The 14062-nt window shown below is 33.9% G+C and overlaps 1 protein-coding gene across 1 annotated transcript in view; it reads left to right on the forward strand.

Moving 5' to 3' along the window:
• Window positions 1-14062, forward strand: part of MMS22L (MMS22 like, DNA repair protein) — a 132890-nt gene that overhangs the window by 103405 nt on the left and 15423 nt on the right. The window contains exons 17-20 of the mRNA XM_061207346.1: window positions 786-937; window positions 1755-1897; window positions 7252-7411; window positions 11761-11930. Of these exons, the coding sequence (XP_061063329.1) occupies window positions 786-937; window positions 1755-1897; window positions 7252-7411; window positions 11761-11930 (625 nt within the window). The remainder of the gene's footprint in view (window positions 1-785; window positions 938-1754; window positions 1898-7251; window positions 7412-11760; window positions 11931-14062) is intronic.

Below are 14062 nucleotides of genomic sequence, written 5' to 3' on the forward strand. Positions count from 1 at the left end.
TTGTGTTCTCTTTTTTTATGATAACTTATATTCAAAGCATTTCAAAACAATATTTTTAGAGTTATGATTTATATGTATTTTTCAAGTGTCTAACTTTACATAACATTTATAATTAGGTTAAGACCATCCTCATTCTCTCTATCCTCACTTACAAAATGATTAGAAATCAGATTTAACCAGGCCTTTGACTTTGTAAGATAATTTTTTTTTTAATCTCATTCAGATGTTATTTTGGAATTCCTTAATAATGACTCCTGTGAGATGGGGGAGCAGGAAAGGAAGGGATGGGAACGGGATTGGTCAGGAGAGCCACATAGAAATGTATTTTGTCTTTTTACCTTTTTTCTTGGTCATGACCTCTTTCTTCTCTGTTTACTCTAAGGGCCACTGTTTTTTATTGTACTTGACACTTCCTTTAGTATTATCTCACCTAGCTAGTTAATCCCCTTCCTTGTTTTTCTAATTTTAACCATGTTCTTCTTTCCCTTTCTCCTTTGGCATTAGCCTATATGTATGCCATCAGTGGGAAAAGGAAAATTAAAAACTAGGACATTACAAATGAAAGCAAGAATATTTGTCTAAAATATCATTTTGTGTGTATCTGTAGAGTTTATTTTCAGCAATGCATGTCTGCATTAGTGTGTTTGTCTGTAAAATAAGTGAGGCCAAGAACTGGGGGATATTAGAATGTTTTCCTTTATTTCTGAATCTCTGTACTCAGGGAATACATTGTCAGGGTTTTGTTTTGGTTTCTCTTTTTAATATCCATCAACTTATTTTTACAGCATGTTATGTGAAGCACTTTCTCATTCAGGCTGTGTATCTTTTCAAGCCCTAACTATAAGATCATGGATCCGTTGCATTTTGCAAATGTATATAAAAAACCTTTATGTGCCAGATGACTCGTTCATTGATTTAAATACTGAACAGGCAGTTGGTAAGTATTGCAGGTGTTTTGCTTTCTAGATAGCTAAGTATGTTTAAAATTTCCTGTTTCATTATGTAAATTAATAGGAAAGATAAAAAATATATTTGTAAATAGGAATTAATATGAACAGAAATTTATTTCCTTTTGCAGCCTGTTTGTTTTTCTTGATATTTTCCCGTTACTGTATATGACAAATTTCTCTCCTATAAAGATAAAAGAACTTGTTTCCTTGGAAGCTAGGAACAAAAATTTGCTCTCAAATGACGAGCTATTTTTTTACCTTGAAGAAACTGATCACAAAAAAAAGTGGAAATATGAAGTAAATAACCAAATATCACACTGTTAACACCCTATAAAGAAAAATATCCAATTATGAATAATTTCATCCCATTTCCTTGTAATTTTTTTGTTTTTAATATCCCATACAGTTCTGATTGTCTGTAGGGCGTGCCTTATCCTAAACCTATTGTTTATAGCCATTCATAAATCTCACAAAGGCTGGACTGAAAAAATGCTCCAAATTTACTTTCATATATTATTACATCAGTTGGCTTTACAGGAATAGCTTTTGGGACTAGGACGTTCACAAGTATTCATTTGTTTGTTTTTAAATAAAGCCTTCCCATAGTGAGAGAAACTTAGAAGTTTTTTAATAATGTGGAAATTTTAATTTTAAAAGAAAGCATTGTCATAAATGAAGAATGATACATTCCCTGTTCTCCCATATATATGTGTGTGTGTGTGCGTGTGTGTGTGTGTATATATATATATATATAATATATAAAAAACATAAATTTATAAACATATAAATATTTTATTTTAACAGAAAAAGACTACATGGAACAGTTGGCTGAACTGACAAGGTTGCTATTTAAACTCTCAGAAGTAAAGAATATTCTCTCAAAGGCTCACGTTGAATATTTACCTATCCAAGAAGGCCCTAAAAAAGCACTTGTTGTGTTCCTCGAGGTATTTTTTATTCATTAATATAATTGTTCAGATCAGTTACAATTATTTTTCCAAAAATCTTGAAGTGTTCATAAAGTTTTTCCATAAAATGAATTATTTTAAATTGAATCATATTACTGGTTGCCGCTATTATAAAATTCTGGAGGAATAAAAATGTGAATCTAAGATATAGCACAACTCACTCTTCAGGACAGCAGAAGAATTACGTGTAATAAAAAATAATAAGAGTAAAGAATGCCACATAAAAGCCTGAACTCCAAGTCTGATCTAAATTGTAGGAGTATCTTATTGCTGAAATTGTTAGATAACAATGTTCTTCAGGTAGTTAAATTTCCTTGTATATGGTCCATAATAGTTCCAACTTAATGTTTACCACCCTGTAATGAACTGTGTAAATTTTACAGTAAAATTTTAGTGTATTCAGCATAAGCACCAACTACTTCATATCATAGCATGGTTGGGGATTTAAAAACCAATCCATTTGTTTTATTTTGCCTCTGTAATAAATAGTCCCATTCAACATTGTATTTTTAATTATTAATTTTGTAGGAATCTGTCTTATGTAATAGTCTTTGTTTTATAGCCTAACTGAGGTTGTTAATGTGCTTGGATTAGTGTTTTTGTAAGCTATTCACAGTAAAACTTAGTTTATTTTCCCACAGAGTAGTTGGTATTAACTACAACGAAGATCCTTACAATCCATAAGCTCTTTCCATAAATGTGAATTCTTCCATTGGTTTTCATTAAGTTAAAGTACAGTTGTTACACTTAGAGATGTCATATAAATCCTAAAAATATTTCGTAATAGTAGATGTAGATATAAAATACATGTTTCTCTGGAGCCTTTTATTTAGCTGTTGATTGGATCTCCATCTGTAGTTAATTAAACACCTATGCTGGGGACCATACTGGACCAGAAAGGGAAGTAGAAGTCATGCACTACACTGATCGTTTTTGAAGGCTCTCCTAATTTAATCCTACCCAAATTAATTGCTTTTTAACTACTCACTAAATAATAGTTGTTTGCTAAATTCTAGATAGAATTATGTGAGGATTTCTTGGGGATTTGAAGAACCAAAAGAACTAGTCCTTGATCTTAGAAAACTTTTACTTGTCTGAGAATACAAGACATACACAAAGGCTAAAATAATAATATAAGACAGTATATGCTAAGTGTCAGTTAGTTGATAGGTCAATCAGTAGGTTAAGAATTCAGAGCATCTTGGTATAAGAAGTTAAATTTTATCCTGTGAACAGGCTTTATAAATTTTTAAGTAGGTCTGATTTGATCAAATGACTTTAAGAAAATTGGTAACAATAGAGTAAATTAAAGGTGCAGGAGCACTAATGACCAGAAGCTAGTGAGTTTAGGAGGAATTGAAGATTGCACTCTGCGATTTTTGAATGATTATGAAATAAATACTGTGTTTAACCAGAAAAATGATGACCTTAAGGAGAAAGAGGAACATCATGATTTAGAGTGGGGCAGAAGTAGGTGAGAAGTCCAATTTTAAACCTGTTTAGTTTGCGGTTGTGTCGGGTACTCATGGTCACCCCACCCCAGGTGCTATTATGATTCACTAGGAGGACTCACAGAACTCAGCATATAGTTGTACTTACATCTATGACTTATTACAGTGAAAGGTTTCAAAGTACAGTCAACAAAGAGAAAAAGTGCATGGGTGAAGTCTGGAGAAACCAGGCACAGCTTCCAAGAGTCCTCTTACAGTGATACTACACTGGACATGCTTAATTCTCCCAGCAAGGTATTGGGACAACACCTATGAAATCTGTCAACCAGGGGAGCTCCTTAGTGACTCAGTGCCCAGAGTTTTTAATGGGGGCTGGTCATCTAGGACCTGTTTGTCTGACACTTTTAAAAATCCGGACTCCCAGAAGGAAAGCAGATATTCAGCATAAACTGTATTGGTTACACAAACTGTTTAGGCACAGTGAGCCATTCTTATTGGGAAATGATGGGAAAAATCTAAGGGTCCAAAAACCAACCAAGGACCAACCTTGCAAATAGGCTTCTTAAGGGTAATGACATTGGGACCTGCTATATTAACTCTTCTCTGCACAGAAATGATAGTGTGACATGAAGGTAAGGATAGTCAAGGCACTGAAAAATATACATCTCATAGTCTGGGGAGGTTAAGGCTAAACATAGAGAAATATTGAAATCTAGGGCACTGGTTCTTAAATGTCTGTTTCATAGACCTCTAGGAGTCACTAATACTTTTCAGGGGTTCTGTGAGCTCAAAACTATATTGGTGTTTGTACAAATAGCGTAAAAGCTGTAGCAGAAATCAACACCATGGCCCAAGATTATACTAGTAGTCAGTATAATTTTCAAGGCCATGCAATCACAGAGGGGGAAAAAAGCCAGTTTGACTTAAGTGTATCATTAATGAAGCAGTAAAGTTACTAATTTTAATAAATTTTGACCCTTGAGTACATGCCCTTTTAGTATTCTGTGAATGACAATAGGAAATATATTTAAAGTACTTTTGATGCATATGAAAACAAGATTGTTGTCTAAGTGAGAACCACTTATGTGATTGAGTTGTAAGCTGAACTGACCGCTTTTACCATGAAAGAACAACTGACAAAGTATGGTTATTCAGACTTTGGTATTTGGCAAATATTTTCTTAAAAATGAGCCTATCACTTCAAAGAAGTCAACTGACAGCATTTTTTGCTAATAATATAATTTGAGCTTTTAAGAAAATTAGAATTTTGGAACATTTGTATTTGTCATCATGAGCTTGAGAGCTTCTTGATAATTAAAGGCTTTCTGACAACATTGGTGATATTAACAAATACGATTTTTTAAAAATATGGACAATGAAATGTGTTTTTCAAATTGGGAAGCTGTATAACTCAATGAACCAAAATTTTTCAGATAACAAGTACAGGCTTTTTAGAAAGTACGCATGTGTGGAAAACATTCATTCAAAGCACAAGACAGACCAATGGCTTATAACGTAACAGAGAGCAGAACGTTCATTGACATGATTTTGGATTCTATATTACAACTAACCTTTAAGAAATACCACTTGTCAAGTTTTGGTGTAATATCAAAGAGGAATTCCCACAATTATCTGAAAAATTTATTAAAATACTTTTTCCTCTTCCAGCTACATATATTTGTGAGACTTAATTGGTTTTTCTTTTTTTGCTCTTATTTTTATGATTTTTCACTCTTCTACTTTACTGTTCTTTTTCTATTTTATATTTGTACTTAGAAAATTTATTTTCAGAGGCTTGTTCTTTGTCATATCTGAATTGAAGACTATAAATTCTTCATTTAGCACAAATTTAACTTCATCCCGCAAGATTTATTTGCAATATTTTCATTATTTTGTATTTTAGAATATTTTTCAATTTCCATTGTGATCTCGTTTGATGTATGGGTTAAATATGTATGTCTTTCTTAATTTTCTAATATTGACAGAAATATTGACTTAACTGTTTTTATCTGCAACATATTGCAACAGCTTGTATGCAGAAGCAGATATGAGAATGTAACTGTCTTCTCTTAAGCTAGACGTTAAAGAGATTTGCAAAGATGTAAAAAAAATGCCACTTCTCTGTATATTTTTTTGGTTTGTTTTGGAAAAGAAAGTTATTTTTCACTAAAAATATATGACTTATATTAACATAATGTTTATTATTTTTTTAAATGAATAAATTAAATTTTTCTATTGTAATTTGTAATATAATAAATATCAATAGATATAGCCCAAATGATAAGCTCTTTAAGATCCTCAATATTTAAGTGTGTAAAAGGGAACTGAGATGAAAAGCTTGAGAATTTCTGGTCTAGGGAAAGAAGTATAGAGAACCAAGGGCAGAGAGCTAAATGGAAAAGGGGATTCATCAAGTATATCTCTTATTCTCAACTGTCTACCTCCCAGTCGTTCAAGTTCACTAGGTTCCTTATCTTTTCCTCCATTCTACATTTTATCATCACCACGGCTAACTTTAATATCACCTTGGGTAACTTATCTTGAGCCCTCATTTCAAAACTTCTCCAATAGTCTTTCAGTGATCTTCACTTCTGCTGTCATCCACCTACTGCCATGACTAATCACTGAACCATGGCATCACTTGGAGCATCTGAAAGGCCATTGACTATCACTGCCTTCCTTCCATTTCTCTGAGTGACTTCATCATGACCTTCCTCTCCCTTTTCTCCAGGTGCAACATTCTGTCAAGGTCTCACTTTCTTCCTTATCTACCTTAACTAAACCCCTTGGAGGCCTCACTTCAACTACTCTTAACCAACACACTCACAATCTTCCATCCTTTGTCTTATCATTACACCTGCAAATCTTCAACTTTGGATCGGTACAACCACCTGCCTTCTTTCCTTTGTGTTATTTCCTGAGACCTACAGGAGAAAAATCACATAACCGTGCATACTGGTGCCATTCATGGTCCAATTAGGGTAATTGAAATTCATTGTTAAGTTCCCAATAATGGCTTGAAAACTTTACTACTCCCTTCAAACCTTCTAACCCATCTCTAGCCAGTTTTCTCTTGATTCTTTTTTTTTTAACATCTTTATTGGAGTATAATTGCTTTACAATGGTGTGTTAGTTTCTGCTTTATAACAAAGTGAATCAGCTATATCCCCATATCTCTTGATTCTTCTAGTGACTTCTCAACTCTTGTTTATTCTCACCTTCCCTCAACTAATCCTCTCATTTATTTCCCTTCCTCTTCTCACTTGACCATTATTCTCTACTACCTCACCTCACATTTCTCTCCTCAGCCTCCCCATTTTGCCATTTCTACCCTTTGTACCTCATCCTTTTTTTCCTCTGAGAAAGTTAAGCTGGCATCTAATGGCTTATAAAGAAAATTCTAGGAAAAAAAATCAATTCATATCATAAAGCTGAACTTTATTTATGGAAGTCTAACTTGTAAGAGTCTGTTAACCTCATCTGTAGGTCTTTTTTGTAGGAATTTGGGGATTTAGAATTCCCAGTCATGTCTTAGAGATATGGTGAGCCAACCTGTTTGGAATGCTTGATGTGATTTGGTTATAAGCTTCTTGTATATCAGTTCCATGTATCTTTTACTAATACTTTGCTGACTCATAATTATTGGTGAACTGATTTTTTTATTTTTCCTTTAACCTTTATTTTAATTATAAAAGGCAAGATAATTCTTTTTACCTGGATTTTAATTGCTATGAACATTTATTGGAAAGTTAAGGATGAAGGCTTAAATGTAAGGGATGTGTGTGTGCATGTGCGTGTGTAGAAAGAGAAATTATCTTTATTTTTCAAAATCTGTATTATATAAAACTTGGAATGCTAAATCATGTTTTCCCTTATTTATAGGCTGTTGGTATAACTTACGGGAATCTGCAGACACTTTCTGATAAATCTGCCATGGTCACAAAGTCCTTAGAATACCTTGGTGAAATATTAAAATATATAAAACCTTATTTGGGAAAAAAAATTTCCAGTGCAGGTCTGCAGCTGACTTATACGATGATGGGTATGTATTCCTGACATTATTAAAACTTCCCTAGGTTGAGCCTATAGTATCATGATGGATAGGAATATACTAACATACTAGCTAAATCACTGCTGTCTGTACGGTCTTAAGAATGATCTGAAAGACAGTGATTTAGTTTAAAATAATTCATGTTGGCTTTCAAGTGTATCTCTGTCTTGCCCCACCTCCTTTCAGAACTTTTCTTGTTATGCTTGGTTAATATTAAAATTAATTATGATCAATACAGAAAATATACCAACTCCAGTTTGCTACCAATAGTCTGTTGTGAATCACTAACATTGCGAATGCCTGCATAATTAAAATGGACCTTTTTTCAGTACTTACCTATGCTTTGTTAGAATTTAAAACATCAGAAAGCCATCACTTTCTTCTGTTTTTATGGTCTGCTCTGTATGAAGGAGGTGAGGAAAGGATTTATTACAGCGCTAAAGATACATATGCTTCAAATCTTGTTTCTCACAATACTATGTTTTCTTCTTTCAAAAAGAATGTGTCTGTTCCATAACAACAGAGTTCATTCTTCTTTAGGAAGTCAGTAATTTGAATATCTTTGTTCACTAAAACCATGTTGCTAACCAAAAATAGGGACTGGATAAAGGGAAATGAGAAGGATTTCCTTAGAAGTTTTTATACAGAATTTAAGTTTTTTTTTTTTTTTCTCTGTGGCCAAAACCTTATATCTGTTCCCTTTGATCTTGTGAACATATGAATAAACCTGATTTGAGCTGTCTGAAACCTTTTATCTTTGTTGTGAAAGATAAAGGAGAATGTGAAAATGTGTAAATATGGATGATGTAGAATGTAGTGAAAGCAATAGTAGCAATTCGGTCATTTTAATTTTAAAGAAACAAATGAGAATTTATTATAAATTTAATTTAGTAAGATGTAGATTAACATGTATTTCAGCATTTAAGCTTTTTTTTTTAATATCTTTATTGGAGTATAATTGCTTTTCAGTGGTGTGTTAGTTTCTGCTTTATAACAAAGTGAATCAGCTATACATATACATATATCCCCATATCTCTTCCCTCTTGCGTCTCCTTCCCTCCCACCCTCCCTATCCCACCCCTCTAGGTGGTCACAAAGCACAGAGCTGATCTCCCTGTGCTACGCGGCTGCTTCCCACTAGCTATCGGTTTTACATTTGGTAGTGTATATATGGCCATGCCACTCTCTCACTTTATCCCAGCTTACCCTTCCCCCTCCCCGTGTCCTCAAGTCCATTCTCTGCGTCTTTATTCCCGTCCTGCCCCTAGGTTCTTCATGACTTTTTTTTTTTTTTTTTTTAGATTCCATATATATGCGTTAGCATACGGTATTTGTTTTTCTCTTTCTGACTTACTTCACTCTGTATGACAGACTCTAGGTCCTTAGCATTTAAGCTTATAATTTATTAGTTGCTATTAGATTTTTGCTAAGCTAAATGTATGATTTCAGAAGTATGTCTGTATTTTACAAAATATGTGATTTTCTTATCAGGAGCTGCAAAATCATTTGGATTGGTGATACATAGACCCGGGACAAAATTCTCCTTATGAAGAATTGAGGGCCTTCTTTGTTTTGTTATATGGTTGATTTTTTGATTTAGTGGCAGGGATACTGTATTCTTTCCCTTTGTCTAGATCTCAGAGACTGGGAAAAGAGTACACTGCTACAGTGTTACCCGTTTAGTCAGCAGAAATTAGGAACAGATAATTTACTGTCTTATACATGTACAAAGTTTAGAACAAAATAGAGAAAGAACAAATATAAACTTTTGAGAGTTAGAACCTCTTCTAGGTGTGCTGGGATTGGGATATCACATCCACCTGAGGGAAAGAGAGCTAACCATGGAAACACTGTGCTTTGCTCTCCTGGCTGACTCCTCCCTGAAGATGCCTCTGCTGTTCGCTTGCAAGGCCACTAGTGGGAGGTGCAAACTGTTGACAAAACCCCTCCAGATTAAGGTGTCTGGGGTCTTCACTGTAGCTAGGTGATTTCTGAGAAAGCAGGATTGATCTCTCAGTAGTATCTTCCACTTTCCTCCTGTTTATATCTTTTTTTTTTTCCCCCTCATTCTTTATATCTCTAATTTTCCTGTTTCCATGCCTTTCCTTTTGATCATCCTTCTTTCTTGGGATCATTCATCCCCTTCGGTCTTTGTAACTGAAATTCTACCCATGATCCTTCAGGGTCCAGCCCAGGAAGACCTGCTCTCCCTGACTGTGCTTCATCTGTCCTGCTGCTCTGACATTTTTTGTAGTTTACCACTTATTACAATTATCTGTGTACTTGGTGTGCCCCCACGAAAATTTAAACTTGCTTATGGTTAGTGGCCGTATCTTTAGAACTTTTTATTCCCATAGTCATATTGTATTTTGGACAAATAAGAACATTTAGTGAGTGTATGTGAGGCACTGGATTGGGAACTGAGGATACAATGGTTAAAGAGTTTCTCCATTGTAGAAGATGGCATATACTAAATAAATATTTCTGGAACTTAATAATTTTATAAACCTAGCTAATAGTACATATAATGCATTTTGTAATGTTACTAAATGAGCAAAGTTACTTTCTAACTATAAATACATCTAAAAATATATATTGTAATGATCCCAATTCTCTTTTTTAAGGCGTAGTATATACATAGAGTAGAAAATAAGTTAATACATAAGAATTCTAGTGGGGCTCTCTTTAAATTGTGGGAGTATGTCACAAAGCACAGAAAAATACTAGGTTTCTTACAAAGCTACTCTGTGTATTTAAACCTTTCTCAAAGTTTTTTAATTAAAAATTTTCTTTTTCTTTGCATTTTTAATTCCCTACACACCCGAACGTTCTTTGCTGAAACTTTCAAAGTAGGGGCTTAATGTTGCAGTAAAACAAATGTGTCATCTCTACTTTCTCTGAACTCATAAAACTGAAGGTCTTCAGCAAAGTGTTTTAACCATTGCACAAGATAAAATACAAGGGTAGATGATGCATTTTGGGTTGGAAGGTCCTTGCTCTTTATAAGTTAATACCTGTGTGGCACTTAAGAGTGATATGAATCATTTCAGATGTTGGTGGTGATGGCAGTTCGTCTTACTGGTATACTAATGTTGCTTAGAATGTGAGCTTTTCTTACATTGCTGTCATTCTCAAATTTTTCACTCACTGGAAGAATGAGAAGCCAGCATTATTTAAAATATTGCTAAGTGAGCATTGTGTTTCTTTATGATTGATTATTGTATTTCCTTTTACAACAGAAGATTAATGTTGCTGTTTGTTGTTCTTAGAAGTGATTATTAGTTGGGTTCTTTTTTTTTAAACATCTGTATATCCTTCTATAAGCATATTTTTGTTTTCCTTCAGAGCTTGAATTTTAAACTTTTTGTTTTATGGAAGTGACGTTGAATTTTATCATCTTTTTTGCTTTTCTAAGATGGAATAAAATATAAAATTTTATGCGGCACATGTACCATTGCTGTTTGGACAAGTGCTTAATGATCTCCTTTTAAATTCATATTTTTCAGTAAAGGAGGCCTCAATTGCAGTAATATACTCTAAAGGGAAGTATATATCTGCTCTTAATTACTTTATTAAACAAAAGGTGCTCATTTGATAAGTTTTACTATCATTAAATGTAGCAATTGACAGACTCCCATCATCAAAGAAACCATAATATATTTCATGTAGTAAAGAAGTCTGTTTCTCTTCTTTTGAATCAAAATTTAAATTCATTTTTTGCTCATGTTAAATAACTGAAACTTATAAAAACTGAAGTTCCAGGAGGTTAAGTGATTTCTTCAAGATGTTACAGCTAATCTTTTTTCCTGCTTTAACAATTAAATTTAGTTATACCTCTTCTTGTTGCAAACTGGGTTGAGACAGCCTGTAAATTAAATGTAAAATATGAAGAAATAAGGGTATCAATAAAATGGAGAGTAGCATGATGAAGCCCAGGGAAAAGTGAATATATACATAAAAGCATAATATAGGATCTTACAGTGTTCTTAAAGTTGAACTGTAAATTTGCCTCTGAGTTTCCTAGCAACCAAAGCAAAAAGAGAGATCTGGTTAATTGCAACATTCAATCTATATATTCACATAATCTATAACCACACATTGTGTGTATGTATTAAATGCCAGTTGCTCAGGAAATGTATGTTTTTCTTGGCCCAGAACTCAGAGAGTTATCTCTTTAGCGAAATACTTGGCATAAGTCTTTTGACTCTTAATACATGTTTCTTCCTATTGCCAACTTTAACTTGGTCCTATGTGTTATAAATATACTTTTTTTTAGTGGAATGACAAAATTTTCTGGTTAGAAGATAACCATAATTTCTCTTACTGCTCTTCTGTGTTAGGAACTCTTGTTAAATCATGGGCACAGATCTTTGCCACCTCTAAAGCCCAAAAATTACTATTCCGGATCATAGACTGTTTACTGCTGCCACATACAGTATTACAGCAAGAGAAGGAGCTGCCCGCACCTATGTTGACTGCAATTCAGAAGAGTCTTCCTTTGTATCTCCAGGTATAGTAAGTGTGCCTACTTAAAAGTTAAAAAAAAAAATTGACACCTGCCTTAAAACAGTTTACTAATTGCAGATATCAAAACCATACATTGTAATCCTAATGTACATGTGTGATGTTGCACTTCCATTGAACAGGTTTAAAATTCCTTTTGGTTTGGGCTCTGAATACAAAGACGGAAGAGGCAAAAGCTCCACCCTCAAGAAACTTAAAGTTGAGAGAAGAGACCAACCATCAGAGACACTCCCAGCAGTGTGCTCAGTATTTTCCTTAGAGGCCTCAGCTATCCGTCAGCCAGACTGGGATGAGGACATGCAAGAGAAGATAGCTGTAGTAAAGGATATTAGGTGTTAAAGAGCAGTGTGGGTAGGAGTTGAAGGACTGTTCCTGTCAGAGGGAACAGCATGTAGAGGGCATAAGCTGTAAGAAAACATGACACATGGGGAAAAAGCAAATAATTCTGGTGTGGCTGGAGGCTCATACAGGAGGGGCCACATAGTGAAGGGTTTTGTGTGGCATACTAAGAAGTTTGGACTTGTTCTTGTAATACATGGGGACTGTTGATGGATTTTGGGCAAAAAAGTGAGAGTGACATACCATATTTACATTTTTAGAAAGGTGTTTCTGGTCAACGTTTAAGTTGGTGTAGAGATTAGATTGGAGACTTGGAAGGTAGTGAGTAGTTCATTATCTGAAGGTTTTGAACTAAGGCAGTGGGTATACAGGTGCACAGCAGATCTTAGAAACATTTAGGATCTCAAAGTTGCAAAGTTGCCGAGTATGAGTGTTGTAGAGTAACAGAAATAGAATACTTCCTAGATTCCATGGTGGCTGCTTATGTCAATAGCAGTGTGGAGTGCTTGCTCCATGTGGCCCTCTGAAACCAAAATAGTCCACTTAATAAGAATTCTTATAAACTTCCTAAGTTGAAAATTTTGGTAAATTATCCATTTGGCAGAACTGACTTGGAGCTATATCTTTAATTTCTTAAAGGTATAAGCTCTCCTCTTCAGAATTTTTTTAAAAGTATCCATTTATTACTTTATCTTCTTCTGATATAACATGTTTTTCCTCAAACAGAGCTTTTCCTCTTCTTCATCTGTCTTCTGTAGGGGTGGGAGAGTCCATTGGTTTTTTGTTTTTTTTTTTCAATTGTTATTCAAGTGCTTATGTTTTTAACAGCTCTGTGCTATTTTTCATTAGAAATAAACTTTAAAAATCTCCTATTGGGTAAATACCATTTATAGTTAAAATGGAGACATGACAGTCATTTCTGATTATTTCTCTGGAAAAACCACATTGTGAATCACAAAGTACCAAATTATAAATGAACTTTTAGAGCATAATTTGTTGCTCTGTTGGTGATTATTTAGTAAAATGCAATATTTAGTAATATTAGCAGAAAAAAATTTTATTAGGGTGTTGGTTTGTTTGTAAGTATCAAATACTGCAGTCCATATGAAAGTATCTCATTAACTTCTATATAAATGGAAGGGATTAAATCAGCAGACATATAACAAGACATTGTGAGTTCTGTATGACCTTGATCAAACTCTTAACTTCTCTAAACCTCAATTTCTCCAGCTGTAAAATCAGAGATAAAATAACACTAAGTCAGTGGGGCTGTTTTTTGAAAAATTTAAATGGAATAATGAATATAAAGCATGTGGCACAGTGCCTGACATATAAAAACCTCAAAATAAATTGTCATTATTCTGAGTCTTAATCTTCTGCATTTCTCTCCTTTTGTTATTTTTTAAAAATTTATCACGTTTCTTAGCATTGAAAATTTTTAGCATAAATTTTATAGTCTTACTCAGACAAAATGACCAGTACCATAAGTTTAAAAATAGACTAAAATGTATTTTATAACTTTGTAGTACATATATATGTAGCTGATGAGTGTGGTGGTGAAATTTTCTAAAGATGAGAGGCAGAAGGAAGCTTCGTCTGTCTTCCTACTCTTCTCCCCTGCCTCCTCTGGGTGTGCCCCCAGTACACGTATGCTTGGTTAGGTACCACTGCATAGGTGTTACCCAAGCTCAGCTGCTCCCTGAGCTTCATACAAACATTACCTGTTGATGATGGAAGTTGTTCTTGTTGATTGTGATAAGTTACAAATTCTGATATAAA

The sequence above is a fragment of the Eubalaena glacialis genome, chromosome 12 (genome assembly GCF_028564815.1).
Source record: "Eubalaena glacialis isolate mEubGla1 chromosome 12, mEubGla1.1.hap2.+ XY, whole genome shotgun sequence".
Taxonomy (NCBI): Eukaryota; Metazoa; Chordata; class Mammalia; order Artiodactyla; family Balaenidae; genus Eubalaena; species Eubalaena glacialis.